Source organism: Amphimedon queenslandica, unplaced genomic scaffold, assembly GCF_000090795.2.
Source record: "Amphimedon queenslandica unplaced genomic scaffold, v1.1 AMPQUscaffold_13079, whole genome shotgun sequence".
Taxonomy (NCBI): domain Eukaryota; kingdom Metazoa; phylum Porifera; class Demospongiae; order Haplosclerida; family Niphatidae; genus Amphimedon; species Amphimedon queenslandica.
The window spans coordinates 19989-45368 of record NW_003546685.1 but is presented as its reverse complement, the minus strand read 5'-3'; the positions used below and the strand labels follow the sequence as shown (position 1 = coordinate 45368).

Here is a 25380-nt window from a genome sequence, read left to right as displayed (position 1 = left end):
GAATAGTTATAAAACATTTCTTAAAATGATTCTCTCCGCAAAAATTGCATTTTATAAAATTAAAACTATGTAGAGAGAAATGAGGAATGTTATATAAAGCATCGAAATGTCCAAAAATTGCTCAAAAATTAAAAGAATTAAAATCTAAAACAGTCTTCCAAGATATTTAGTTCTTGAATACTTCTCCACCAGCTGTGGCCACTGGACAATAATATCGTCAGCAATATACGAATAATACAACAAAATGGCCGAGAGAGAGAGCTTCTCTGTCCTGCAAACACTCTCGACGTAAACTAGTCTCAATTTTGAATTGACTCCAATGAATTTAAACAAATAGCCAGCCAGACAAACAGGTATGCATGTGCCAGGCCCATTACATAGAATTAGTTCTGGTCTAGCTTGAAGTAGAAGAGGTAGTGAATGAAAGAATCCTCCCAAAGTTGTGAATACGCTGCTTATGTAACTCTGTCCTACTTCCCTAGCTCGCATTATTCCCCATATTACAGGCTCCGATTCTAGTTTTTCCACTTTATTCCTACTCATGGCGTCTTTTTGAGCAACCACGTATATCCTTGGCTTGTACTGTTTTTTGTTCAGTGATGAGAGGAGTCTAGTCATTTCCATTCCGTGTCCTCCCGCCCCAACAACAATCATGGTCTTACATGGACGCCCTTTTCTGTTTGGTGAGGGTTTCCCGTACCTGCTCGCCAAGTAGAGGAACCTAAAAAGGCATAAAAGAGCAATAATGAACAAAAAAGTAAACAGAGTAAGAAAAGCCGCCATTTTAAAATAATTTAGCCACACCCAAACTAGCTAACTATTTTTAATGGTTACTGGTTAGAGAAAAGTTAGAAAACGTGGCTGAAAAATGGCAGATGGTACAGCTCGTGTTAAAGGAGGTTTCTCCTTTGAATTGTGTAAAAGGTAAGCAATTTTGAAAGCTCCATTACCTGTGAAATTAACCAGAAATGAGATGCTAAAGAAAGCAGGAATGAAGTTTCCTCAACCCAAGAAAACTGGTACAACTATTGCTGGTATCGTGTTTAAAGATGGCGTCATTCTGGGAGCAGACACACGTGCTACTGAGGTATGTTGATTAAAGTTTGCATTCCACGAAAGGCTTAAATATAATTAATCATTAATATTTATATGAAAGGAGTTATTTTTTAATTTAATTTTTAAATTTATAGGGAACTGTCATTGCTGATAAGAATTGTGCTAAAATTCATTACATTTCAAAGAATATTTAGTGAGTTTTTAAATTGCATGGATGAACCCTCTTTCTTTGTAATTTTTCTCCCCCCCCCCAGCTGCTGTGGTGCTGGTACAGCTGCTGATACAGAATACACGACTGAAACCATATCGTCCGACATAGAGCTACACAGACTATCCACCGGACGCAAAGTAGCAAAATCATTTTAAAAATTAAATTTATCATTTTTTCTATACAGCCCAGGGTTGCTACTGCCTGCAGATTATTAAAACAATATTTATATCGGTACAATATATTTTTAAAAATAAATACTATTATCATTATTTTTTGTTTTAGTTATCAAGGTCACATTGGTGCTTACCTAGTGTTAGGGGGCGTGGACACAACTGGACCACACCTCTTTACAGTACATGCACATGGCAGTACTGATAAACTACCCTACGTTACTATGGGTATGTGACATGTATGTACATGCTGGTATCAGTAATGTAATACCTGAGACTGAGTCCCTTGATGCCTGCCTTCAGCTTACCCTGAAATACCATATAGTGGGAAATTTTGGAGGGAATGAAATTTGACGTTTTGATAGCCATTTGCTAAAATAAAATCTGCCATTTTGAGCCTTTATACACATGCTCAATAGTACGTGGCCACTAATTTGCCAAATTCAAATCCGCCAATCGCCAAAATTTAGCAATTCGTCAAATTTAACTCCCTCCAAAATTTCCTGCCATACTGTGGTAGATATCTGAGCACTTAGGTATTACATTACTAATAGAGACACTTGACTTTGTTACTACAGACATAATAATTATTATGTTCATTTATTATTTGTAGGATCTGGTTCTTTAGCAGCAATGGCTGTATTTGAGTCTCACTATACTCCTAATATGGGGGTAAAAAACATACAATCTCTGTCCAATTTTTCTTGTCTTCCTTTTTTTAGGTTGAAGAAGGGAAGAAACTTGTCCGCGATGCAATTGCTGGTGGTATTTTTAATGATCTGGTATGTCACTCTTAGTTCTATGGAAAGCCATCAATAATTTTTTCTTTATTATAGGGTTCTGGTAGCAATGTTGATTTATGTGTTATCACTGCTGATGGTGTGGACTATATCAGACCTTATGATGTTGCTAATGTTAAGGGAGAAAGGTAAAGAGAGATGGAGAGAGAGAGAGAGGGATAGAGCAAAAGAGAAAAGATTAAGGTTTCTAAATGAAAGAGAAATCAAGAGGTATTTTAATTTTTTTTTCTAGGGTTGGTGATTACACATATAAGAGGGGTACAACAGGTATTTGTGTGTGCATAATGATGAAATTAATAAGTATATATATATGTGTATCTTCCTCCTTTAGCTGTGCTAGATACTACTGTGAGGCACTTTGAGATCGTTAGCGAGAGAGTCCAGTCGACTGAATCAATGGAGACATGAACTGTTATACTCCCTTATTTTATAACTGTCAGACTACTAGTTATTAGTTTATTACAATCAATAAATTGATTTTTAATAACTAGTTAACTACTTTTAATCAAAATGGCGCGAACTAAGTGTATTTGACACGTTAATACCTTTCTTTATTTCTCTCTGTTTCTGTTTGGATAGTTTCATAAATGGAGGATATTTCAGAGGAAGAAAACGAAGCCACAAGTCAAGAAGATGTCTTGGACTATCATCAAAAAGAGCTCAAAGAACAACGCGAGCACCACCTCTACCAGCTGAAATCACTACAAGGCCAACTGCTGGATAACCTGATAGCCTACGTTTCAGACTCAAATGAGTCTGTATCGCCTGATATCCGGCAAAGGATCCTCTCCTCGATAAAAAGAGAATCAACCACCAGCTGTGATACTCAAACCACGCAACAGACCATCTCCAGCAGTTATCCTGATTCCCTTCTCCTCTCTCATTCGAATGTGTCACGCAATGACAGTGGTACCAGTGATACGCTCCGTGATACGTCTAGCGGTACGCTGGTAGAAAAATGGGCGACACCAGTGGAGTCTACTACTTCGGGTCGTACTTTGAATTCTCAAGCTGTGATCACTTCTCTCCATTCTTCTCCTTCTCTCCCTCCTACTCTAAATAAAGAATGCATAAATGAAAGTGAATCTCCGCTTCCGGAAAACTCTTCTCATAATTCTTCCATCTTGACTCCACCCTATTTGACTCCGCCCAAACAAGCCTATAATCCTTCGGCATCTCCGGAAAATACTCAGCAGGCTTGCCGTTCTCCTCTCTCTCCAATTTCTAATAATAATGCTTCAAGAAGTCTCATTCCAAAGACTCTGGTTCCAAACCCTTCCAGTATGGAAGTTTTGGTGTCTGAGAATGAGTCTTTGAGGATTAGGAATGGACAACTCAATGAAGAACTGGAGCAGTTTAATAGGTTTGTGTGTGCATGTACATGATGAGTAGTTATTATTTTTTTGTTTTTGTTTTTAGTATCAATTCTCTTTTGAAAGAACAAATGAGTAAAATGAAGAGAAGTTTGGTAAGAATTTATTTTTAATTAATATTTTATGATGGATTTTGCAAATTAAAATTAACATGTATTAATTTTGCTCCAATTACATGTACATGTACTTGTAAACTACATGCATCTATTAAGTATTGGAAAGTGTCGTAGTCATTTGTAGAAATTTTTGATATTGACATTTGAAGATCTGATGTGTGCATGGACATTTTCTCTCTTAATTTTCTCAGACTCATTTTGAAGAAGAGCGAAAGTCTCAAAACAAGCTAATGAGTTCTCTACATTATCAACTGTCGGGAGCGATAAATCAGTTGAGAGAACAAGAAGATATCAAAGAAGAACTAACAAAACAGCTTCACACTTTAAGAATGGTAGAATTATTACTTAGATACAAATTATTTTATTTTTTTATTAATGGACACATATCCCTTTGTCTCTATATTTTGAAGGAGTTAGATGATGTAAAGCAAAAAGATGCGGAGAAAAAAGAGCTGTATAAAAACGTAAGCATACATGATCTACAGTTACTTAGTAGTTATTACTTTATTTTAATCATTTTCTTACTTTATTACTATAGAAAGAAGTTGAGAATGCTGAACTACGTGATGAGAATTCCTTCCTTCGTGTAAGACGTGCATCACATGATCGTCATGCAACTATAAAGCATTTGGTTCCTTGTATAGGAAGATGTGAAGGTTTTGGAGAGACAGTTGAAGAATCTACAAGACGAGACACTACAGCTGCAAAGTCTAATGGATAGACAAAGGATTCAAACTGAGCAGTATCAGAGGTGAATGGGCTACCCCTCTTTCTCCTCCCTCCATCTTTAAATTTCTTTTTATACCTCTATCTTTCATATTTTTTCTCTAATATTTCCCCCCCCCCCTCTCTCTCTCTCTTTCTCTCAGTGCTTTGGCTATGATGGATGATGAACTTCAGAGATTACGTCTTATTGAGCGATACCCATCCCCACAGCAGTAAGAATAAAAACAATAACTTTTAAAATTTTTTATTATTTTTAAATGTTAAATAAAATTTATTATGTAATATTTCAATAATTATTTTCAATAATATTTTTAGGTATTTGCGTAGTCTTGATCGAAATAAGACTCCACCTCCTCCTTGTCACACACCCTCACCTCCTCACCACGCCCCCTCAACTACTAGCCACACCTCTCCTCCTACTCACCACGCCCCCGCATTTAATTACACGACCTCACCAAAAGTACAGCGACGTCCGCTTACTCGTAAGAGATGGCTGGAGACGAGCGAAAACGGATTTATTTTTGGTACTCCTCCACAAAAAGAGCTTCAAGTGTCTCCTCAAAACACTACAAGTAATTTGACTCATTACTTTTATACTGCCTCGTAAAATTTTTTGATTGCCCATTTTATTTTTTGGATTGTCTGTTGTTTTTTTCAATAGAAAGTGCTACTCAGTTGTCACCAGTTGATGCTGCACTAGATGCAATTCGGACTAAACGTGTCACTACCGCTTCTCCTCCTGCTGTTAGGAAAAGACAGGTATAGTATTAAGATATTATTTAGGATATTATGTTTTAAAAAATTCATAAAAAATTTTATTTTGATCGGAATCAGCTCAAACTTTCTACACAACATAAGAATGTATATATTTATCAGAAAAAATTTTTTTAATTGAAAATTCTCACCTTTTAAATTTTGGTGAAATTTGGCCAACGTCCCTGTACTATAATACAGGGACTTTGACCCAATTTTTGAGCAACTTTAAAAATTCATAAAAAATTCAATGTTAATCGGAATTGGCTCCAACTTTCTACACAACATAAGAACATGTATATGTATCAGAAAATGTTATAAAAATCGAGAATTCTCTATTTGATATTTTTGGCAAAGTTTGGCCGATGCCCCTGTACTATAGTACAGGGACTTTGACTCAATTTTTGAGCAACTTTAAAAATTTGTAAAAAATCCAAATTTGATTGGAATCAGCTCAAACTTTCTACACAGCATAAGAACATGTATACGCATCAGAAAATGTTATAAAAATTGAGAATTCTCTACTTGACATTTTTGGCAAAATTTGGCCGACGCCCCTGTACTATAGTACAGGGACTTTGACTCAATTTCTGAGCAACTTTAAGAATTCATTAAAAATCCAATTTTGATCGGAATCAGCTAAAACTTTCTACACAACATAAGAACGTGAAATACCCTGTACTAACTTCTTCCAAAGTGTCCATTTTGCAGAGTCTCCATTATATGTGTCTCTAATATTAGGGTCTTGAGGAACGCGTAGAAGAGAGACTAAGGATTACAAGAGAGGCTGAGCAAAGACTCACAGTGCTACAGAAAGAGAAGGCAGAAGTGAGAGAGTGTTTATCTTCTATTGCATGTTATTACTGTTTCTTTACAGCTTGAATCATTCTTACAACGAGGGCCACCAAATAATAGAGTTACTGCAGAATACATGCAAAGAAAGGTATAATCTAAATAATGCATGTAGTAATTAGCTTTAAAATGATACTTTTTATGTCTACATATAAATCTCTTACTACTAATAGTTTGATAGGATTTTCTTTTCTCACAGAATGAAACAGAGAGGAAGTTAGATCATGTCTTGAAGGAGATTGGAGCAGTGAGGATGATCATAAGGAACCCAACATCTTGGAAGATATAATATCACATGTACACTTTATTATAGACTTGATTTATTCACTCACAATTAAATATATTCATTTCATACCTCCTCTCACTATGAAACTAATACTCACCTTTTGTAGATCATAGATTAGAGGAGCTACCATTGTCCATTGTACATACATGTCAGTTTTATTAGTACATAAACTAGGTACAGCATGGGTTGCTTTTCCAATCATTACATACATTCTCCATCATTGCCCTTTGTATGCTTCACAGAAACTTAAAGTTTGAGCCGACACTAAAGACTGAACACAAATTAAGATTTAAAAGGCCCATTCTACCATTTAAAGACTAGACTTGTATTCATAAGTTTAAGACCATGAATAACTTTGCTCTCATTGTTGTTTTGCTGTAATGGCGTCTTTATGTACATGTATATTAGCTGCCATTGCCTTATCCCTGCCAACTGTTGATAGTCTTGCCTGCTCCTACAGTTTCCCAGACTATCATAATCCGCAGACGTGTGCTCGGTACGATCTCACTGAACTCTCTCTCCGTGGACCATATAACATCACACCTCCTTACCCATATAGATTTCTGGTTAAGGTATGCAAAATATTTATTTATTGATACACTTTTTATCATAATTATTCTAGGTTTGTGATCTAGCAGCAACAGATCTTCCTTGGGCTTGTGAAGGAAAAGACTTAGCCCCAGCTTATGCCTACAGTGTTGAAACTGATGAATGCTATCAGTTGGGGAATCTTGAAAATGATTTTGCTGTAAATGAAAAGAAATATAATACAGACTGTGTTCAATGCTTGTTTTATTGCAGTATCCATTGGATCCAATGAACAGTTCAGTTGGCATTAGGGTTGCATACACCAATGGAGGTATATCATTGTTTTATGTGTCACATTCATAATGTGTTGTGTATTATAGTTGGTGGTAATGGAGTGTGGCCAAGAGCTGTCATATATGATCTTTACTGTGACACGTCTGGATTCAATCCACCACCAGAGTTTGCTTATGAGTATCCAGAATACACCTACAGAAGTATGCCTTCTAGCTAACAATTGTATATCTATGATAATAAAATGATTATTATTTTTGGTTCTAGTTACATGGCGGACTGGATATGCTTGTCCATCATTTCAAACTGGACAAAATTGCTCCCTACCCAAGTTTGAAAGCAGCTGGGATGTAAGTGGCTTTACTTTTAAAATGTCTAATGAACATAATTTGTTTTTAGTATCTTCGTTTTCGAACTGTCCCAAAATGGTTTGAAAAAGCTAAATTTGGGATTTTTGGTAAATGAATAGAGAATATCTCATTATTGAATTCATTTTTAGTATGCCTTGGCCTGTACAGTGTTCCTGCATACTTGAATGAATGGTACTGGGAAAAATTGATGACTGGTGATCCAAGATATGTTGAGTTTCATAATAAGAACTATGGATGCAGTGGAGTCCAGCCTGATAAGTTTCCATGCACTGGACCACCTTTCACGTATGTAAAAATAAAAGTTGATGCAATATTCATAAAGCTTTTGTTTATAGTTTTCAGGATTTTGCTCCAATGCTTAAAATGGAACTGTTTGATCCAGACCACTGGGCTAGTGTAATTAAAAATGCTGGAGCTAAATGTAAGAGAATTATGGTGTTAAATATATTATTACTAGTACTATAGACATTGTATTTACTACTAAGCACTGCAGTGGATGGACAAACTTCCCTAGTCCACAGCACTGGAACTGGAACAGCATGGATGTTGGGCCACACTTGGATATAACTGGTAATTTGACAGCTAGCATTAGAAAACAAGGACTCTACTTGGGACTGTATCATAGTCTCAATGAATGGTATCATCCATTATATCTGGAGGTAGATCTGGATCTATACTGTTATAGCAATAGTATTTTGTTACTAATAGGATCAAAAGAATAATTGCTCAACTACATCATTTGTTGATGAAATTATCATGCCAACATTGAAGGATATGACTATTAAATATAAAGTATGACAAATTTGCAATCAGATTGTTTTGTCTTGACTATACAATGTTCTAGCCTGATATTATATGGGCTGATGCACCTGGTGAAAATAAGTCCCCATGTACTCATGATTCAGTTAAATATTGGAAGGCACCTGAATTCTTTAGTTGGCTTTATAATGAGAGTCCTGTTAAGGAGACTGTACTGACTAACACCAGGTATGCTTGGTTGCTTTATTGTTGTAATTGTATGATATAAATTGCAGGTGGGGTAGTAATGCTGTTGGTAGTTTCATGGAAGGTGGAGATAGATTCACTCCTTACACTCTTATTAAGAATAAATGGGAGACTCCATACACAATACAAAAGTCTTCCTGGGGATATGACAGAGTAGAAGATTTATCTTCTTTCTGGAACACAACTCACTGTCTATACATATTAGTAACTACAGTCTCTTGCAATGGGTATTTAAAATCGAATATTTTAAGTTTATTATTTTTGAATTTTAATAGCAATCTATTGCTTAACATTGGTCCTATGGCCGATGGTACAATTGATCCACTTTTCGAGGAGATATTGGGAGAGATGGGACAATGGTTAACAGTCAATGGTGAGGCTATCTACAACAGTATACCATGGAGTCATCAGAATGACACTCCAGCAGAAGATATATGGTACACAGCATCTGAAGTTAGTTTGAAATAAATCAACTGCTTAATATTTCATTATTATAATACATAGGACTGGCAGAATGTCTATGCTATTTCTTTTAGAGCTCCTACACCAGGCAATCATTAATATTTTAAAATTTATAAAATATTTAATTTGCTTTTTCAGGTGGAGAGCTTGTACTGCAACAGCCTAGGCTTACAAAACAGACCACCATGACAATGCTAGGAGCTGATGGTATCACTCTTGATTTCACTGTTGATTCTGATGGAGGGATTCACGTTCATTTTCCAACTAACCTACCTTTTGCTAAGCTTGCTGGTAAAGGAGCTTGGACCATAAAAATGACAAACGTCACATAGCACTTTGTGACATTTTTATAGCTGCCTTTTCTTATTTTTTGCAACTTGAGCTGTTTGCAAAATGAGCCCCACCCTTTTTCTGCAAATTTATTAATGAGCACCGCCCTACTACCTCAATGGCATCCAAAACTCTCCTGCTGGCTGCTGTTGCTGTATTTTCTCTTTCCCTACCAACCGCAGTCTCTTCTTTAGAGTGTAGTTACGTGTTTCCGGAATTCCAAAACCCACGGACCTGTCTTGAATATGACTTAACTACCCTCTCTACTTATGGGCCTTATAACATCACTCCTAATGGACCAACTGGGTTTAGATATTTGATTAAGGTACTGTACATATATCTATGTCCGGCCATGTATATGCAATGAAAAATTATATACTCTTGATGTAATGTATGTGCATGCAATTTATTTTACATTCAATTTATTTATAACAATTTATTTTGTAGATATGTGACTTAGCATCAACAGATAGACCAGATGCTTGTGCCAGTAAGCCATTAGCTCCTGCTTATGCTTATAATGTTGAAACTGATGAGTGCTATGCACTGGGCAATCTTAAATATGATTTTGCTGTAAGCCGTGCTTGCATGATGTACAAACAAAATAAATTAACATTCACTTTAGTATCCATTGGATCCAACTAACAGCAGGGCTGGTATTAGAGTTACCTATACCAATGGAGGTATGCATCATACATATACAAAAAGATATTTCATATATTTATTTATTTTTTGAGTAGATGGTGGGAATGGAGTATGGCCTAGAGCTATCATCTATGATCTCTATTGTGACACTTCTGGCACTGTTAAGACTCCAGAATTCTCATATGAATATCCTGTGGATACATACAGATGTATGCATCCTGTGATATTGTATATTGGCTTTATAGTATGTATATTTTATATTACTTGTAGTTACATGGAGGACACATTATGCATGTCCACTTGTACAGACTGGAAGGACTTGCTCTTTACCGAAATTTAATAAGACATGGGATGTATGTTAATAATAATTAAGGATTGCAAATTAGTCTGATTTATAGTCACTTCGTTTTCGCACTGCTCCATCTTGGTACGGGAAAGAAAAATTTGGTATATTTGGTTAGTGAAAATAATTATTAAAATATTATTTTACTTAACTCATTTCTAGTATGCCTTGGTCTGTACAGTGTTCCAGCATACTTGAATGAATGGTACTGGGAGAGGCTGATGACTGGTGATCCAAGGTATGTTGAGTTTCATAATAAGAACTATGGATGCAGTGGAGTTCAACCGAAAAAATTCCCATGCACTGGACCACCTTTCACGTATGTAAAACTAAAATTAATTGTTGCAGTGCTAAGTTTTTAAATTTCTGGTTTAGTTTTCAGGATTTTGCTCCAATGCTTAAAATGGAACTGTTTGATCCAGACCACTGGGCCAGTGTAATTAAAAATGCTGGAGCTAAATGTAAGAGAATATTAAAATCATGAGTGTTACTATTGACTTTATAATAAGACATTGTATTCACTACTAAGCATCACAGTGGATGGACAAACTTCCCCAGTCCACAGCACTGGAACTGGAACAGCATGGATGTTGGTCCACACTTGGATATAACTGGTAATTTGACAGCTAGCCTTAGGAAACAAGGAATCTATGTGGGGCTGTATCATAGTCTAAGAGAATGGTATCATCCATTGTATTTGGAGGTAAATCATGTAAAATATTATGACTTTTACGATACTTTTTTGCTACTATCAGGATCAAAAAAATAATTGCTCTACTACTTCATTTGTTGATGAAGTTCTAATGCCAACATTGAAGGATATGACTCTTAAATATAAAGTATAACACTCACATCATTTTGCCTTTATTACTACACAATAGCCTGATATTATATGGGCAGATGGACCAGGTGATGCCCCATGTACTCATGATTCAGTTAAATATTGGAAGACTCCTGAATTCTTTAGTTGGCTTTATAATGAGAGTCCTGTTAAAGAGACTGTACTAACCAACACCAGGTATATTTGATTGCTTCATTGTTGTAATTTGATATAAATTGCAGGTGGGGTAGTAATGCTGTTGGTAGTTTCATGGAGGGACATGATAGATTCACTCCTTACACTCTTATTAAGAATAAATGGGAGACTCCATACACAATACAAAAGTCTTCCTGGGGATATGACAGAGTAGAAGATTTATCTTCTTTCTGGAACACAACTCACTGTCTATACATATTAGTAACTACAGTCTCTTGTAATGGGTAAATGGAACTTTGTAATTTTATTGATAATATTTACTGTAGTAATCTATTGCTTAACATTGGTCCTATGGCTGATGGCACCATTGATCCTCTTTTTGAGGAGATATTGCTAGAGATGGGACAATGGTTAACAGTCAATGGTGAGGCTATCTACAACAGTATACCATGGAGTCATCAGAATGACACACCAGCAGAAGATATATGGTACACAGCATCTGAAGTGAGTTTGAAATAGCTGCTCAATGTATATCATTATTACTAATACAGGACTGGCAAAATGTCTATGCTATTTCTTTCAGAGCTCCTACACCAGGTAATCATTAATATTTCAGATTTTTAGAATATTTAATTTGCTTTTTCAGGTGGAAAGCTTGTACTGCAGCAGCCTAGGCTTACCAAACAGACCACCATGACACTGCTAGGAGCTGATGGTATCACTCTTGACTTCACTGTTGATTCTGATGGAGGGATACATGTTCATTTTCCAACTAACCTACCTTTTGCTAAGCTTGCTGGTAAAGGAGCTTGGACCATTAAAATGACAAACGTCACATAATATTAAGAGCCTTGATAAAATGCATAAAATAGCTACATCATCCCTTTGCTGCCTAAATTTATGATTGCTTTTTAACTTTATTCACAGTTTGCAGAACATAATGAGCCCCACCCTTTCTGCTGCAATGGCATTACACATACTCCTAATCCTCTCTGCTTTTGTGTTCACGACTGTGATAGCTCAGGACTGCAGTTATGTTCTTCCAGAGTACCAGAATGATCATGCTTGTCTTGAATTTGATCTAGCTCCTTTAGCTGACCTGGGCTCATACAATGTGACTCAAACTGGGGCTTATGGCTACAACTATATGGTGAAAGTAAGTCCTTCATTTGTCATTCATGTTATATTTATATTTAATAGGTTTGTGGCTCAGCAAATGCTAGTGAATTACCTGCTGCTTGTGCAGGGAAGCCATTAGCTCCTGCATACGCTTTCAACGTTGCTAATAATGACTGTTATGTCCTTGGTGACCTAAAACATGACTTTACTGTGAGCTAATAAATTAATAATAACGATAATAATAATTGTTTCTGTAGTATCCAGTTGATCCATTAAACACTGGTGCTGGAATCAGGCTAGCATACACTAATGGAGGTATTGATTAAATTAGATCTATTCATACAAATTAATATGTTTCATGGATTATATAGAGGGTAACAATGGAGCTTGGCCCAGAGCTGTTGTATATGACTTATATTGTGATACGTCTGGTGAAGACAAACCACCAAATTTTGCTTATGAGTTTCCAGCACTTACTTACACATGTAAGTAGCTTGTAAATAATATTCCATTTATACAAATATAATATAGTTACATGGTATACAAAACATGCCTGCCCTCTTGTTCAGACAGGACAGGTCTGCTCCCTGCCCAAGTTTAATAGCACTTTTGATGTAAGATATAACTGTTTTGTATATAAAAGCACTTTTCACTTTTTAGTCTCTTCGTTTAAGAACTGCTCCAACATGGTTTAATAAGGTGAAATTTGGCATATTTGGTAATATATTTGGAACTATTTGTGGATTTATTAAACTTAACGATTTATAGTATGCCTTGGTCTGTACAGTGTTCCTGCATACTTGAATGAATGGTACTGGGAGAGGTTGATGACTGGTGATCCAAGGTATGTTGAGTTTCATAATAAGAACTATGGATGCAGTGGAGTCCAGCCTGATAAATTTCCATGCACTGGACCGCCTTTTACGTATGTAAAGTTAAAAGTTGCTGCAGTATTCATAAAGCTTTTGCTTAGTTTTCAGGACTTTGCTCCAATGCTTAAAATGGAACTGTTTGATCCAGACCACTGGGCTAGTGTAATTAAGAATGCTGGAGCTAAATGTAAGACAAAGTTTAATATGTTATTGTTGACATTACTTTTTAATAGACATCGTATTCACTACTAAGCATCACAGTGGATGGACAAACTTCCCCAGTCCACAGCACTGGAACTGGAACAGCATGGATGTTGGGCCACACTTGGATATAACTGGTAATTTGACAGCTAGCCTTAGGAAACAAGGAATCTATGTGGGACTGTATCATAGTTTAAGAGAATGGTATCATCCATTGTATTTGAAGGTATGCTTTATCATGGTAAAGAGTGAAGGATTATGTTCATTTTAAAACTAATAGGACCAACAGAATAATTGCGCAACTACATCATTTGTTGATGAAGTTCTAATGCCAACATTGAAGGATATGACTCTTAAATATAAAGTATGACATTCACATCATTTTTTATTAATTACTGCACAATAGCCTGATATTATATGGGCGGATGGAGCAGGTGATGCTCCATGTACTCATGATTCAATTAAATATTGGAAGACTCCTGAATTCTTTAGTTGGCTTTATAATGAGAGTCCTGTTAACATGACTGTACTGACCAATACCAGGTATGGAGATATATCTACAAATATCATATATTTATGTGCCATAGATGGGGCAGTAATTCTGTTGGTAGTTTCATGGAAGGTGGAGATAGATTCACTCCTTACACTCTTATTAAGAATAAATGGGAGACTCCATACACAATACAAAAGTCTTCCTGGGGATATGACAGAGTAGAAGATTTATCCTCTTTTTGGGACACAACTCACTGTCTATACATATTAGTAACTACAGTCTCTTGTAATGGGTAAATGGAATATTTTAATCTTATTATTTAACTTTTAATAGTAATCTATTGCTTAACATTGGTCCTATGGCTGACGGTACCATTGACCCTCTTTTTGAGGAGATATTGCTAGAGATGGGACAATGGTTAACAGTCAATGGTGAGGCTATATACAACAGTATACCATGGACTCATCAGAATGACACTCCAGCAGAAGATATATGGTACACAGCATCTGAAGTGAGTTCAAAGTACATCAGCTGCTTAAGATTTCATTATTATAATACATAGGACTGGCAGAATGTCTATGCTATTTCTTTCAGAGCTCCTACACCAGGCAATCATTATTAATTCTGTTATCTTTTAATATTTAATTTGCTTTTTAGGTGGAGAGCTTGTACTACAGCAGCCTAAACCTTCTAAACAGACCACCATGACACTGCTAGGAGCTGATGGAATCACTCTTGATTTCACTGTTGATTCTGATGGAGGGGTACACATTCACTTTCCAACTAACCTACCTTTTGCTAAACTTGCTGGTAAAGGAGCTTGGACCATTAAAATGACTAACGTCACATAATATGACAAGCCTTGATGTAATATCTGTGCATTAACTGACATTTGCTGTTCTTATTTTGCTAATTGCTTTTTAACTTTGCAACAAAATGAGCCATTCTTTCTGCACTTTGCTGTGAATAATAATCTATTGTAGTATGGAGAATGACAATGGAGTTTGTAATATGATGATCATGCTTGAGCTAAATCATTGCATGCCCAGCCCCGCCCTTTCCCCTGCATCTCCATGCAGAGAAATGTTTGTCACTCTCAGTATTTCTTTCTTGGTTCTTGGAGGAGCTATTGGTCTTGACAATGGCCTTGGTAAGACTCCACCAATGGGCTGGAACTCATGGAATCACTTCAACTGCACCATAACTGAAAAGATTGTGAGGGCAACTGTCACAGCTATAATAGAAAAGGGTCTTGACAAACATGGCTACAAATATGTTAACCTTGATAACTGCTGGGCTGCTAGTAGCCGTGCTTCAGATGGTACCATACAACCTAATCCAACTACATTCCCAGACATGAAAGGACTCATTGATTTCGTGCACAGTAAAGGTTTAAAGTTTGGCCTTTATAGTGATGCTGGGTATTATACCTGTGGTAAGCGCCAGCCTGGATCACTAGGATATGAAACAAAAGATGCAAATACATATGCAGAGTGGGAAGTGGACTACCTCAAGTATGATAATTGTGAAACAGATGGAAGCAAGCCTGAGGTACGCTATCCTGTCATGAGGGACGCACTCAATAAAACTGGACGACCTATCTTCTATTCATTGTGTGAGACTGGCAAAGATAATGTATCACTTTGGGGACCTAAAGTTGGTAATAGTTGGAGAACTACTAGAGATATTGGAGACTATTGGGATAAGTAGGTCAAAACAACTAACAAGTATTTATGATTAATCGTGTTACTTTAGAATGATATCACGTGCTGATGTAAATGCTGACTTGTGGCCATATGCTGGTCCTGGTGGTTGGAATGATCCTGATATGCTTGAAGTTGGTAATGGAAATATGACATTTGAGGAGTATAAGACACATTTTAGCTTGTGGTGTCTAATGAAGGTAAAACACTATAATTTATGTTGCAATTAAATTATTTGATAGGCTCCACTTTTAATTGGATGTGATATTACCAAAATGAGTGATGATACTTTTAAGATACTCACTAATGATCACGTCATTGCCGTCAATCAAGATCCTCTTGGCATTCAAGGGAACAGGACAAAGCAAGACGGTACCAATGAAATATGGCAAGTACCAATGAAAGATGGGACAAGAGTTGCTCTGGCTTTTAACAGAGGTGATTCAGCTAGTGACATTACAATACAATGGACTGATATTGGATTTCCTAACTCTGCTGTAAGTCCATGTAATGCCCATCCAATTACTTATTAATTATTTTTACTAGTCCGTTAACGTGTATGACTTGTGGGATGATAAAAAGATGATTGGTAAATTCACTGGATCAGTCACTGCTAAAGCGATACCATCCCATGGAGTGGCAATGTATCAAGTAGAGCCGGTCTCTACATAATTTTTGACTATAGGCAGCTATAGTGCATTTAATTATGCTGCTGAGTTGTAAAATGCTATGCTACCTTGTTGCAATCAATATAGACAAGAAATGAATGCTATTAGTAGACCAAATTGGTATGAGATGCTGTAAGTCGATATGTAGGGTGAGATAATATAGATGACTGAATACTCTTGAGCAGTTTGAGTTTTAAATTCTGTGGTCAAACCCAGTGTTTTGCAGATGGAGAACTTGTACACAGCAGCCTAGATATTCAAATCAGCAAGTAGGAGCTGATAGAGTAAGTCTTTTCTTGACCAGAGGCTGCCATGCCACAAAAGCGACAAACGTCACGTCATTATTAGCTGACGTCATAGAAGATCAAAGAGATGTAATTGTATTCATAGTGCTGACTAGGCGAACCCACAATTGCCTTTTCCTTTTTTTCTCTTTATAAGCAAAGAAGCTGTACGTCATTCTCTAACTTACTTGGCGTGGGGGTCACCGTGATCCCGAAGGCGGTGCCCCCAGGTGGAGGCCTGGCATTGCACACCGTCGGGCTGAACCCTGCGATTTCCCAAACGGGAAACTCGGACGCATAATTTTTGGTAGGAGGGGGCTGCGTTCGCGCGCCCCCTTTCTGTTTCACCTAACAATTAAACAATAATTACACATAATAAAGTTACATTATTACAGCACCAGCATTTATGAAGAGAATACTAAAACTATATCAAAAAACTGAAAGAGAAGTTGGTTACTTCAAAAAAATTAAGTAGATAATTATAATAAATAATATTAATTAATTAATTTCTATTTTCTTCATTCAGCTGCCCACTTTAATATTAATTTCTTCTTTCAGCAGCCCACTTTCTGAAGGCGTCGTAAGCAGCTTCTAAAGTTGAGTCCTCCTACAAAAATCAATGAATCATCACTTTACTATTATTATTATTATTATTATTATTATTATTTTATTTATTTTATTATTTTTAACCATAACAATATTATTACGTATTGACAAAAATACAAATGTAGGATAGGTTAGAGATTATTATTATTAATGAACTTTACAGCACAAAAGCAAAATGTATAACACATTACTTTGCAAAAGCAGAATCGGATCAGCCCATCACTGATGTATCTGTGCTCCGGTGAAAAGAAGTAAGATGGTGGTATAGCTGCAATACGCTATAATGATAAGAAGATACAAACAATAATTGATTTTAATTGTAACCTTTTCTTTTGTCATCCACTTTGCAAACTGTACGTCGTATGGTTCAGAGCCAGTGGATTCATCAAATTTTATTCCTGTAATAATTATTAAATAAAAAAGAGAAAACCAATTATTATTATTATAAATATGATAAAATGAATGTACAGCAACATGAATAAAATAGAATACTGTTGCACAATTATTATATCAAATTTACCAAGATTTGCTGTATCTGCTAAAAGGAAGTATCCTCCTTCTGGTACAATGGGTGTAAGACCAACTTCTTTCAAAACTTGAATCATCCTATCTCGTTTCTTTAGCAATAAAGACGGCAGCTCTTTGAAGTAGCTTCCTTCCTCTCCTAGTCTCGCCATCTCAGTCTCTATCCCAATAGCTACTGCTTCCTAGTAACAAAGAAATAAAGGCTTACAAAATAAAATGCCTCTTTAATTACAAAATAAAAATAAATTTGTTGCTAAATGCTAAATATATTGTTTATAATGTATGCAGTATATGAATGTGTGTGGTATTTATAATTACCCTGTAATTAATAACCTTTATTGATAGCCCATTACTAACCTGAATTGGAGTGGGATTAGTGTATGCCGTATTACTATTAATTGTCATCATATTCTTAATTAAAGGGGCAGGCCCAACACTCCAACCAAGCTAAGAGAGAGAGAGAGAGAAAAGCAATCAGCGAATCACTAGTAATAGGCAATTAATTATATTCACCTTCCATCCAGTTGCACTAAATGTCTTCCCTGCACTGCCCACAGTAATGGTCCTCTCCCACATTCCTGGTAAAGTGGCAATGCGTACATGCTCTTTCCCAGGGTATATCAGCCACTCGTACACTTCATCACTTATACAGATCACATCATTACTGATACACAGCTCAGCTATTGCTCCTAGCTCTGATCTTGTGAATACCTTAAAGATAATAGGCCCAATACTGAGTACTATTATAATAATAATTATTATTAAATATCTATTATTATTATTATTATTATTATTATTATTATTATTATTATTATTATTCTTCAATAATACATAATTACAGAGGCATACATGTAAGTTATGGTAAGATAAAATTAGTATTTATAGAATAATTATTGCTATTAATGTAATATGCTTTCTGCATGTATACTAATTTGCATTCTAAATGTAAAGGCATTTATGTTTACATGCTGTAATTATGCTAACTTTTCCTGTTGGGTTGTTAGGATTATTGATAATAATGGCTTTCGTTTTTGGAGAAAAGGCACTCTTCAGCTCATCCATATCTAGTGCCCAGCCACTGGAAGTGAGTGGATATCGACCTTCTCCTTTGTCCTATTTTAAAATAATAATTATAATAATTCTTTACTTGCTGGCTTGCTTACAGCACTTGCAGATGGTCTTAGAGGCACAAAAACTGGCTTGCCACCTGCCATACAAACCATGGGATTGTAGCAGTCAAAGAAAGGCTCAACCAGAATGACCTACATAGTGAGAGACAGACAGGAAGTTGTTAATGAGATTCACGAGCTTCTAATGATATTCACGAGCCTATAATGATATTCATGTGCGTTTTGAGTGCGACCCACAATAGCCCTTTACAAAATATTGCTATATAAACCAGAGGCTTGCCATGAGAATGTTAACTTACCTGGCACAGAGGATACCGTGATCAATAAGGCGGTTCCTTCACATGGAGGCTTGGCATTGCACTCAGCTGGGCTGAAGTGTGCGATCTCCCCAAACGTGGGAGACTCGGGTGCGCAATTTTTGGTAGGGGGGGACTGCGTTCGCGCGTCCCCCATCTCAAAATTTTAAATTAAATATTTAAACAATAATCACAATTATACATATTTCCACATGCATACATTTTATACTTTAAAAGAATGATTTCAGAGTTTCTGTAGAGTTATAAGACCTTACCAAAATTTTAGGAACCCTTGGAATAACAATTCTGGTGAACTATTGCACTAACAATTTTAATCACTTGAGACTCTTAGTAGATAGAACCTTGGCAAAATTTTAGGAACCCTTGCAATACAATCTTGGGAGCTATTGCACTTAGAGAGCCTTAGCAAAATTTTAGGAACCCTTACAATAACAATCTTGGGGAACTATTGCACTAACAATTTTAATCAAGAGTTTAATAAGAACAATTGTAAAAACAAATGAATTTCCTGATGTGTTAAGCAATTGTTTCATGTCACAACTAGCAAAAATTATACGAAACGTAAAAGTATACCTCATCTCCTTCGTTAACATGTCCTTGAATTGATTGATACAGCGAAGTATAAGCGCCAACAGCTGTAACTACCTAAGAATTATCATTATTAAAACAATATTATTATTATTATGACTTCTTGTTAAAATTAATGTTGTTAAAATTATTATTAATATTAATACTTCTGTCATTGGATTGATTTCTCTTCCGTAGAGTTTAGAGTACATTGCAGCTAGCGCCTTCACTAGGCGGGGATGTCCCTATCATTAATCATTAAATGAAGCTCATTTACTGTGCTACAATATTTGCTATAATGCTTACAGGTCCACGAGTGTATTGGTGTAGCATTGTTGTCTTTGAACTTTCAACCAAAGCATCAATCACAAATTGTGGAGGACTAAAATCAGGAAACCCCTAATAATAATAATAATAATAACACTAATGAACTAATCATACAGTGACTTTTCATTGCTATATTCAAGATACTCTCTTAAGTTATATGTTTGTTACCTGCCCAAGATTGATCGCTTTACTCTCTATAGCTAAAGCAGCATATTCCACCCTAAGAGAATGTAATATTAATAATAGAAAACTTTCAATAGTAACAGTATTAGGATCAAAGCCAAAACTACAGCTACCACTAAACATTTCTCTTACCACAGGTTAGTTTCGAAGCCTTTTGTTCTCTCTGCTGTCTAAATTAAACCAATAACACAAAAGAACTAATAATTTCTGAGCTACTTTATTTTTTCCAGTAGATGCCATTGCTCCCACACTAGTGACAATGTTTCTCTTGCTTAATAGTAACCTGTGACGAAATAATGAAGCAGATAGACCTCTAGACACGATCATACTAAAGAAAAGAGAAGAAAGAATTGATAGAACTACTGTTTATAATCAACTAACTGGAGGTGTGGCTCACAATTTAAAAAGGGCGTGGCTGATATTAATTATAAATGGGCGTGGTACCTCACGTTGCAAAGAAATCCTGACTCGAGAAGAAAATCAAGAAGTATAAGAGATATGGGTAACCAATTGACAGCCTTAGCTCCTGCTCAGATCCTACCAATGGAGAGTTACTTTCATGACTTGCCAGACTTTGGAAAACCAGTCAGGTAAGCATACATACAGTGATCAGTGACCACACCCCTTACTCCTCCTCTTAGTTTGGGTAGCACTCGCTTCATGAAGGTTGCTCGCTCGAAATACACGTAAGTAAGGTTATTGGGCACTATGACGATTAGCGCTGTATTTATAGTGATGGGACGGAGGTCGTTGTCAAGATATTTCCAAAGATTGATTCATCCGTTCAGCTCCAGATGTACGAGAAGAGGCTCCATGGTGAGTAGGAATTGTATTGTGTTGTTAGCTTAATGAGTGTCTGATTTATTTGTTAGATATTAATATGAGGCTACGTTTCATTGCTAACGTCTTACCGTATCAAAACTTTTGGGTAAGGAAAATTATATGTTCTTATGTTGTTTAGTAATAATAAAAATTTGGGAGGATTTTGGATTTTCAGAGCCAACTATAGCCTTGGGTATTTTTCAGAAATTTTTTATATTTTTAAAATGGTTGTAACTCGAAAAATTGAAGTCAGAATCAGCTCAAACTTGCTACACAACATAAGCACATCAATTTGTATCAGAAAATATAATAAAAATTGAGGGTGATTTCGGAGCCATTTTTTGGAAAGAACCATGGGCTATAGCCTTGGGTGTTTTTCAGATTTTTGGCATTTTCTTAAAATGGCTGTAACTCAAAAAATTAAAGTCAGAATCAGCTCAAACTTTCTACACAGCATAAGTACATCAATATGTATCAGAAAATGTAATAAAAATTGGGGGTGATTTCGGAGCCATTTTTTGAAAAAATCATGGGCTATAGCCTTGGGTGTTTTTCAGATTTTTGGCGTTTTCTTAAAATGGCTATAACTAAAAAAATTAAAGTCAGAATCAGCTCAAACTTTCTACACAGCATTAGTCCATCAAAATGTTTTAGAAAATGTAATAAAAATTTGGGGTGATTTCGGAGCCATTTTTTGAAAAAAACCATGGGCTATAGCCTTGGGTATTTTTCAGATTTTGCCTCATTTTTAAAAATGGCCATAACTTGAAAAATTAAAGTCGGAATCAGCTCAAACTTTCTATACAGCATAAGTACATCAATATGTATCAGAAAATGTAATAAAAATTGTGATAATAGTATTTATTGTATATTGTATAGGACTCTGATAAAGCAGCATTTCTGGTTAGGCAACATGTACAGTACAATCTCTATGACAGAATCAGGTAAATTTTTAACTACATTTACATTCATAATTTTGTCTGGCCACCCAAAAAATTTACAGCACCAGACCATATTTGAACAACATTGAAAAGAAATGGATCGTCTTTCAATTGCTAAAAGCACTGGAGGGATGCCATGAAAAGAAAGTGGGTGTGGTCCAATTGATTAAAAATTAATTAATTAAGTAATAGGTGTATCATGGCGACTTGAAAACTGAGAATGTTTTGTTAACCGGATGGGGATGGTAAGCCCCTGTAATTATTTTAATTAATTATTGGAATTATTATCTTAGGGTCTTCTTGACTGATTTTGCTAGCTTCAAGCCGACATTGCTACCAGCTGTAAGAAAAGTTGGTCATGTAATTATCACCTCTCTCTCTCTCTTTCTCCCTCCCTTTCTCCCTTCCTCTCTCTCTCTCTCTCTCCCTCTCTTTCTCTCTCTCTCTCTCTCTCTCTCTCCCTCTCTCTCTCTCTCTCTCCCTCTCTCTCTCTCTCTCCCTCCCTCTCTCCCTCTGTCTCTGTCTCTGTCTCTCTCTCTCTTTCTCCAGGATAATCCAGCTGATTATACTTTCTTTTTTGACACATCTCGAAGGAGAAACTGCTACGTAGCTCCAGAAAGGTACAAAAATTATTAAAATTGTAATTACATTCCATTATTAATTAATAAAGGTTTGTACACGCCTCCAGTTACTCCCAGAGTAGTTCAGCCAGTGACTCATTTCAAAGGAACAAACCACTCACTTATGAAATGGACATATTCTCACTAGGGTAACGAAAAGAGAGAGAGAACGAATTTTAAAGTTACTCAAAAATTGAGCCAAAGTCCCTGTACTATAGTAGTACATGGTTTTGGGCCAAATTTTGGCAAAAATGAGAAGAGAGATATTTTTGAAAGTGATGTTTTTGTGATATAATTTTAGAAGTGTACCGGTGTGATGTGCATGTATTTTTAAAAATATTTTAGTTGCGTTACAGCTGAGTTATTTCTCGACGGACAATTGATATTCAATTTAAGCGAGTTGCTTGATTATTGTCAGAAAGAGTTCTCCCCTGAACCACTCCTTAAGAAAATAACTGATAAATACATAAAAGTAAATCATTGTTATTATTATTATTATTATTATTATTTATTGTTATTATTAATATTATTTTTTGTCATGTGAATCTCACATGATAGAAAATGGTACGTCACATGATTCAGTTCAAAGCATCTGATAGAAGGAGACCAGAACAATATCTAACCATGTTTAAAGGTAAGGGATTAAGCAGAAATAGACCAGAGTTCTATTCTAGTATTATAACATTGCCTTATATGTGTACATGTACATGTACATCCATTTAGTCTTTCTAGTTACAATGAGAATATTTTGAACCCAGCTTAATTATATTTTTTTCTCTTTCTCTCAGGTCTTGTTTTCCCGGAGTATTTTTACACTTTCTTACACGATTATTTCAAATCATTTACGACAGCAACACAACTCACTCCTGACCAATGCATTAAAAAGTATATTAAAATAATAATAATAATATTTATAATTTTCATCATTATTATTAGACTGTATGGTGATATTGAAGCTATACTGGCTAACCTGTTTCTAAATAGTACCAAACAGGACAGGGAAACTGGTTATGGAGGTATGGGCATTGATATACATGTACATGTATTGGTGTCACGTATATTTTACCATTATGCATAGATGATAATTATGAAAATTAAATCAAGTGAATTACATGTAAATACATATGTACCTCCTATCTTCCATAACATTCAGTGCTACTGTAACATGTAATGTCTTCTCTCTCTTTTAGATGTTCTTGTTATTGTTCTGTCGGCCATTACGTCAAATTTAAGAGTAGCTCAGGTACATGTATAATACATTATTTATTTATTTATTTATTTGTTTGTTTGTTTATTTGCTAGTTTGCCGGTTCTAAGCTTCAAGCAATAGAAATGATGAGGACAATAGCTAACTATGTCAGTGACTGTAGCATACTGGAGAGAATAGTACCTTTCCTTGTAAGATACATGTACAATGTACTTCCACTCTCTTTCTCTCTCCCTCCCTCTCTCTCTCTCTCTCTCTCTCTCTCTCTCTCTCTCTCTCTCTCTCTCTCTCTCTCTCTCTCTCTCTCTCTCTCTTTCTCTTTTATGCTCTTCTAATTCTCTCCTTTTATTGACGTACAATTGTACATGTACATGTATTTCTTCTCTTTCCTTCTCAGCATCTTCTTATTAAAGACAAATGGCCATCAGTAAGAGCTGAAGCTATCAGAACTCTCTCGTTTTGTTTGAGTGTAATAAGGAAAGTACCCAGGAGGTAAGACAATACTAATAAGTACATGTATTTATTTATTTTTTTTCATTTTTAGTGATTTCAACTTGTTTCCTGAATACATACTACCAGTTATTGTAAATTATTAATTAGTAATGTTAGCTGGTTTTAATAATCATTTATTAATAGTTGATGGTTCCTAAAGACATTGATGTTCAAGTGAGAGTTGCATTAGCTGAATCAGTTGCTGAATTGGCTCTTAGTTCACACAGGTATGCTAATTAATTGTGTGGGTGTGGCTAGTTATTAAGTTTCTGTTAATGGTAACAGGTTTTTAGAATTAGCTCAACTCCAGATGAATCAGGAGGCAGCTGGGGATGAACCATCAGGCGTACAATATCAAGTAATGACAAATTACCATTATTTATTTGTTTGTTTGTTTGTTTTCTTTCATCAGATATATGGTACTTATGATAATGAGTTGCATCAGTTACATGAAACATTTCAATCAATTGTAGTACATCTACTCAGTGACAATGTAAGTGTATGATAGAGGAGAGAGAGATGTGGTAGCTACATGTATGTACAATGTACATGTATAGACAAAGTGACAAACTTAATAATAATAACTATTATAGATATTTATGTATCAACAAAAGTTATTATTATTATTATTATTATTATTATTATTATTATTATTATTATTATTATTATTATTATTATTATATTAGGATTCAAATGTTAAGAGAGCATTCCTAACCCACAGTGCTGGGAAGTTATGCACTTTCTTTGGAGCTCAAAAAGGTAAGACTATCACTTTAAAATAAATATGAAAATCTACAAAAATTTTACCCTTCAATCCCTAGCTAAAGAGGTTATACTATCGCACATGATCACATTTCTGAATGACAAAGTAAGCCACACCCATTTAGCAAGGGACCTGCCCATTAATTACCACACCCATTAGAGTAATTGGGAGCTCCATATAGCATTCTTTGAGGCAATTGTTGATGTGGTTAGTCAAATTGGTGAGAGAAGTTTAGACGTTCTCGAG

At 35.6% G+C, this 25380-nt stretch overlaps 7 protein-coding genes across 16 annotated transcripts; 5 read left to right on the top strand and 2 right to left on the bottom strand.

The window, feature by feature from the left end:
* Positions 1 to 70: 70 nt before the first annotated feature.
* On the bottom strand, positions 71 to 822 carry LOC100642154 (UDP-N-acetylglucosamine transferase subunit ALG14 homolog). Its single transcript, XM_020001393.1, has one exon. The coding sequence runs from the start codon at positions 781 to 783 to the stop codon at positions 145 to 147; it is 639 nt and encodes a 212-aa protein (XP_019856952.1). The 5' UTR covers positions 784 to 822; the 3' UTR covers positions 71 to 144.
* A 7-nt stretch (positions 823 to 829) lies between these two features.
* LOC100641268 (proteasome subunit beta type-7-like) lies at positions 830 to 2727 on the top strand. Its single transcript, XM_020001392.1, has 11 exons — positions 830 to 924; positions 967 to 1087; positions 1191 to 1249; positions 1311 to 1404; positions 1452 to 1498; positions 1550 to 1665; positions 2051 to 2109; positions 2160 to 2219; positions 2274 to 2365; positions 2470 to 2504; positions 2569 to 2727. The coding sequence occupies exons 1-11, from the start codon at positions 869 to 871 to the stop codon at positions 2643 to 2645; spliced, it is 816 nt and encodes a 271-aa protein (XP_019856951.1). The 5' UTR covers positions 830 to 868; the 3' UTR covers positions 2646 to 2727.
* A 5-nt stretch (positions 2728 to 2732) lies between these two features.
* LOC100642027 (myosin-M heavy chain-like) lies at positions 2733 to 6439 on the top strand. The gene is made up of 12 exons (XM_003389389.3): positions 2733 to 3600; positions 3657 to 3705; positions 3918 to 4058; positions 4137 to 4190; positions 4265 to 4312; positions 4371 to 4477; positions 4596 to 4664; positions 4768 to 5024; positions 5114 to 5211; positions 5947 to 6033; positions 6083 to 6148; positions 6257 to 6439. Exons 1-12 carry the CDS (start codon positions 2825 to 2827, stop codon positions 6344 to 6346), a joined length of 1842 nt encoding a protein of 613 aa, XP_003389437.1. The 5' UTR covers positions 2733 to 2824; the 3' UTR covers positions 6347 to 6439.
* A 265-nt stretch (positions 6440 to 6704) lies between these two features.
* LOC100641903 (tissue alpha-L-fucosidase-like) lies at positions 6705 to 14934 on the top strand. Of its 10 annotated transcripts, XM_020001384.1 has the most exons (16): positions 6705 to 6915; positions 6966 to 7091; positions 7145 to 7202; positions 7252 to 7365; positions 7430 to 7512; positions 7562 to 7619; positions 7662 to 7818; positions 7869 to 7954; positions 7999 to 8192; positions 8242 to 8325; positions 8378 to 8520; positions 8568 to 8612; positions 11426 to 11578; positions 14313 to 14490; positions 14542 to 14587; positions 14637 to 14934. In XM_020001384.1, exons 1-16 carry the CDS (start codon positions 6724 to 6726, stop codon positions 14828 to 14830), a joined length of 1911 nt encoding a protein of 636 aa, XP_019856943.1. In that variant the 5' UTR covers positions 6705 to 6723; the 3' UTR covers positions 14831 to 14934. The 10 variants fall into 10 exon arrangements, with proteins under 10 accessions (XP_019856943.1, XP_019856947.1, XP_019856946.1 ...); XM_020001388.1 differs by lacking the exons at positions 7999 to 8192; positions 8242 to 8325; positions 8378 to 8520; positions 8568 to 8612; positions 11426 to 11578 and adding exons at positions 10828 to 11021; positions 11074 to 11157; positions 13893 to 14029; positions 14074 to 14271; XM_020001387.1 differs by lacking the exons at positions 11426 to 11578; positions 14313 to 14490; positions 14542 to 14587 and adding exons at positions 8814 to 8991; positions 9043 to 9088 and having other exon boundaries at positions 8568 to 8765.
* A 10-nt stretch (positions 14935 to 14944) lies between these two features.
* On the top strand, positions 14945 to 16973 carry LOC100641521 (alpha-galactosidase). The gene is made up of 4 exons (XM_003389385.3): positions 14945 to 15685; positions 15735 to 15882; positions 15925 to 16179; positions 16229 to 16973. Exons 1-4 carry the CDS (start codon positions 14964 to 14966, stop codon positions 16352 to 16354), a joined length of 1251 nt encoding a protein of 416 aa, XP_003389433.2. The 5' UTR covers positions 14945 to 14963; the 3' UTR covers positions 16355 to 16973.
* Positions 16974 to 17015: 42 nt separating this feature from the next.
* LOC100641141 (kynurenine--oxoglutarate transaminase 3-like) lies at positions 17016 to 20687 on the bottom strand. Its single transcript, XM_020001389.1, has 15 exons — positions 20671 to 20687; positions 20506 to 20617; positions 20422 to 20459; positions 20275 to 20326; positions 20086 to 20178; positions 19947 to 20024; positions 19786 to 19857; positions 18929 to 19027; positions 18750 to 18878; positions 18279 to 18476; positions 18123 to 18212; positions 17761 to 17947; positions 17565 to 17638; positions 17432 to 17518; positions 17016 to 17241 (listed from the first exon to the last, which is right to left on the bottom strand). Exons 2-15 carry the CDS (start codon positions 20614 to 20616, stop codon positions 17176 to 17178), a joined length of 1374 nt encoding a protein of 457 aa, XP_019856948.1. The 5' UTR covers position 20617; positions 20671 to 20687; the 3' UTR covers positions 17016 to 17175.
* A 100-nt stretch (positions 20688 to 20787) lies between these two features.
* LOC105314172 (phosphoinositide 3-kinase regulatory subunit 4-like) lies at positions 20788 to 25153 on the top strand. Its single transcript, XM_011408169.1, has 22 exons — positions 20788 to 20879; positions 20931 to 20975; positions 21023 to 21105; positions 21162 to 21217; positions 21991 to 22055; positions 22115 to 22199; positions 22245 to 22297; positions 22346 to 22412; positions 22602 to 22672; positions 22723 to 22821; positions 23018 to 23144; positions 23231 to 23306; positions 23461 to 23557; positions 23609 to 23688; positions 23863 to 23915; positions 23975 to 24070; positions 24277 to 24371; positions 24424 to 24463; positions 24516 to 24598; positions 24657 to 24729; positions 24784 to 24864; positions 25058 to 25153. Exons 1-22 carry the CDS (start codon positions 20788 to 20790, stop codon positions 25151 to 25153), a joined length of 1713 nt encoding a protein of 570 aa, XP_011406471.1.
* Positions 25154 to 25380: the final 227 nt, after the last annotated feature.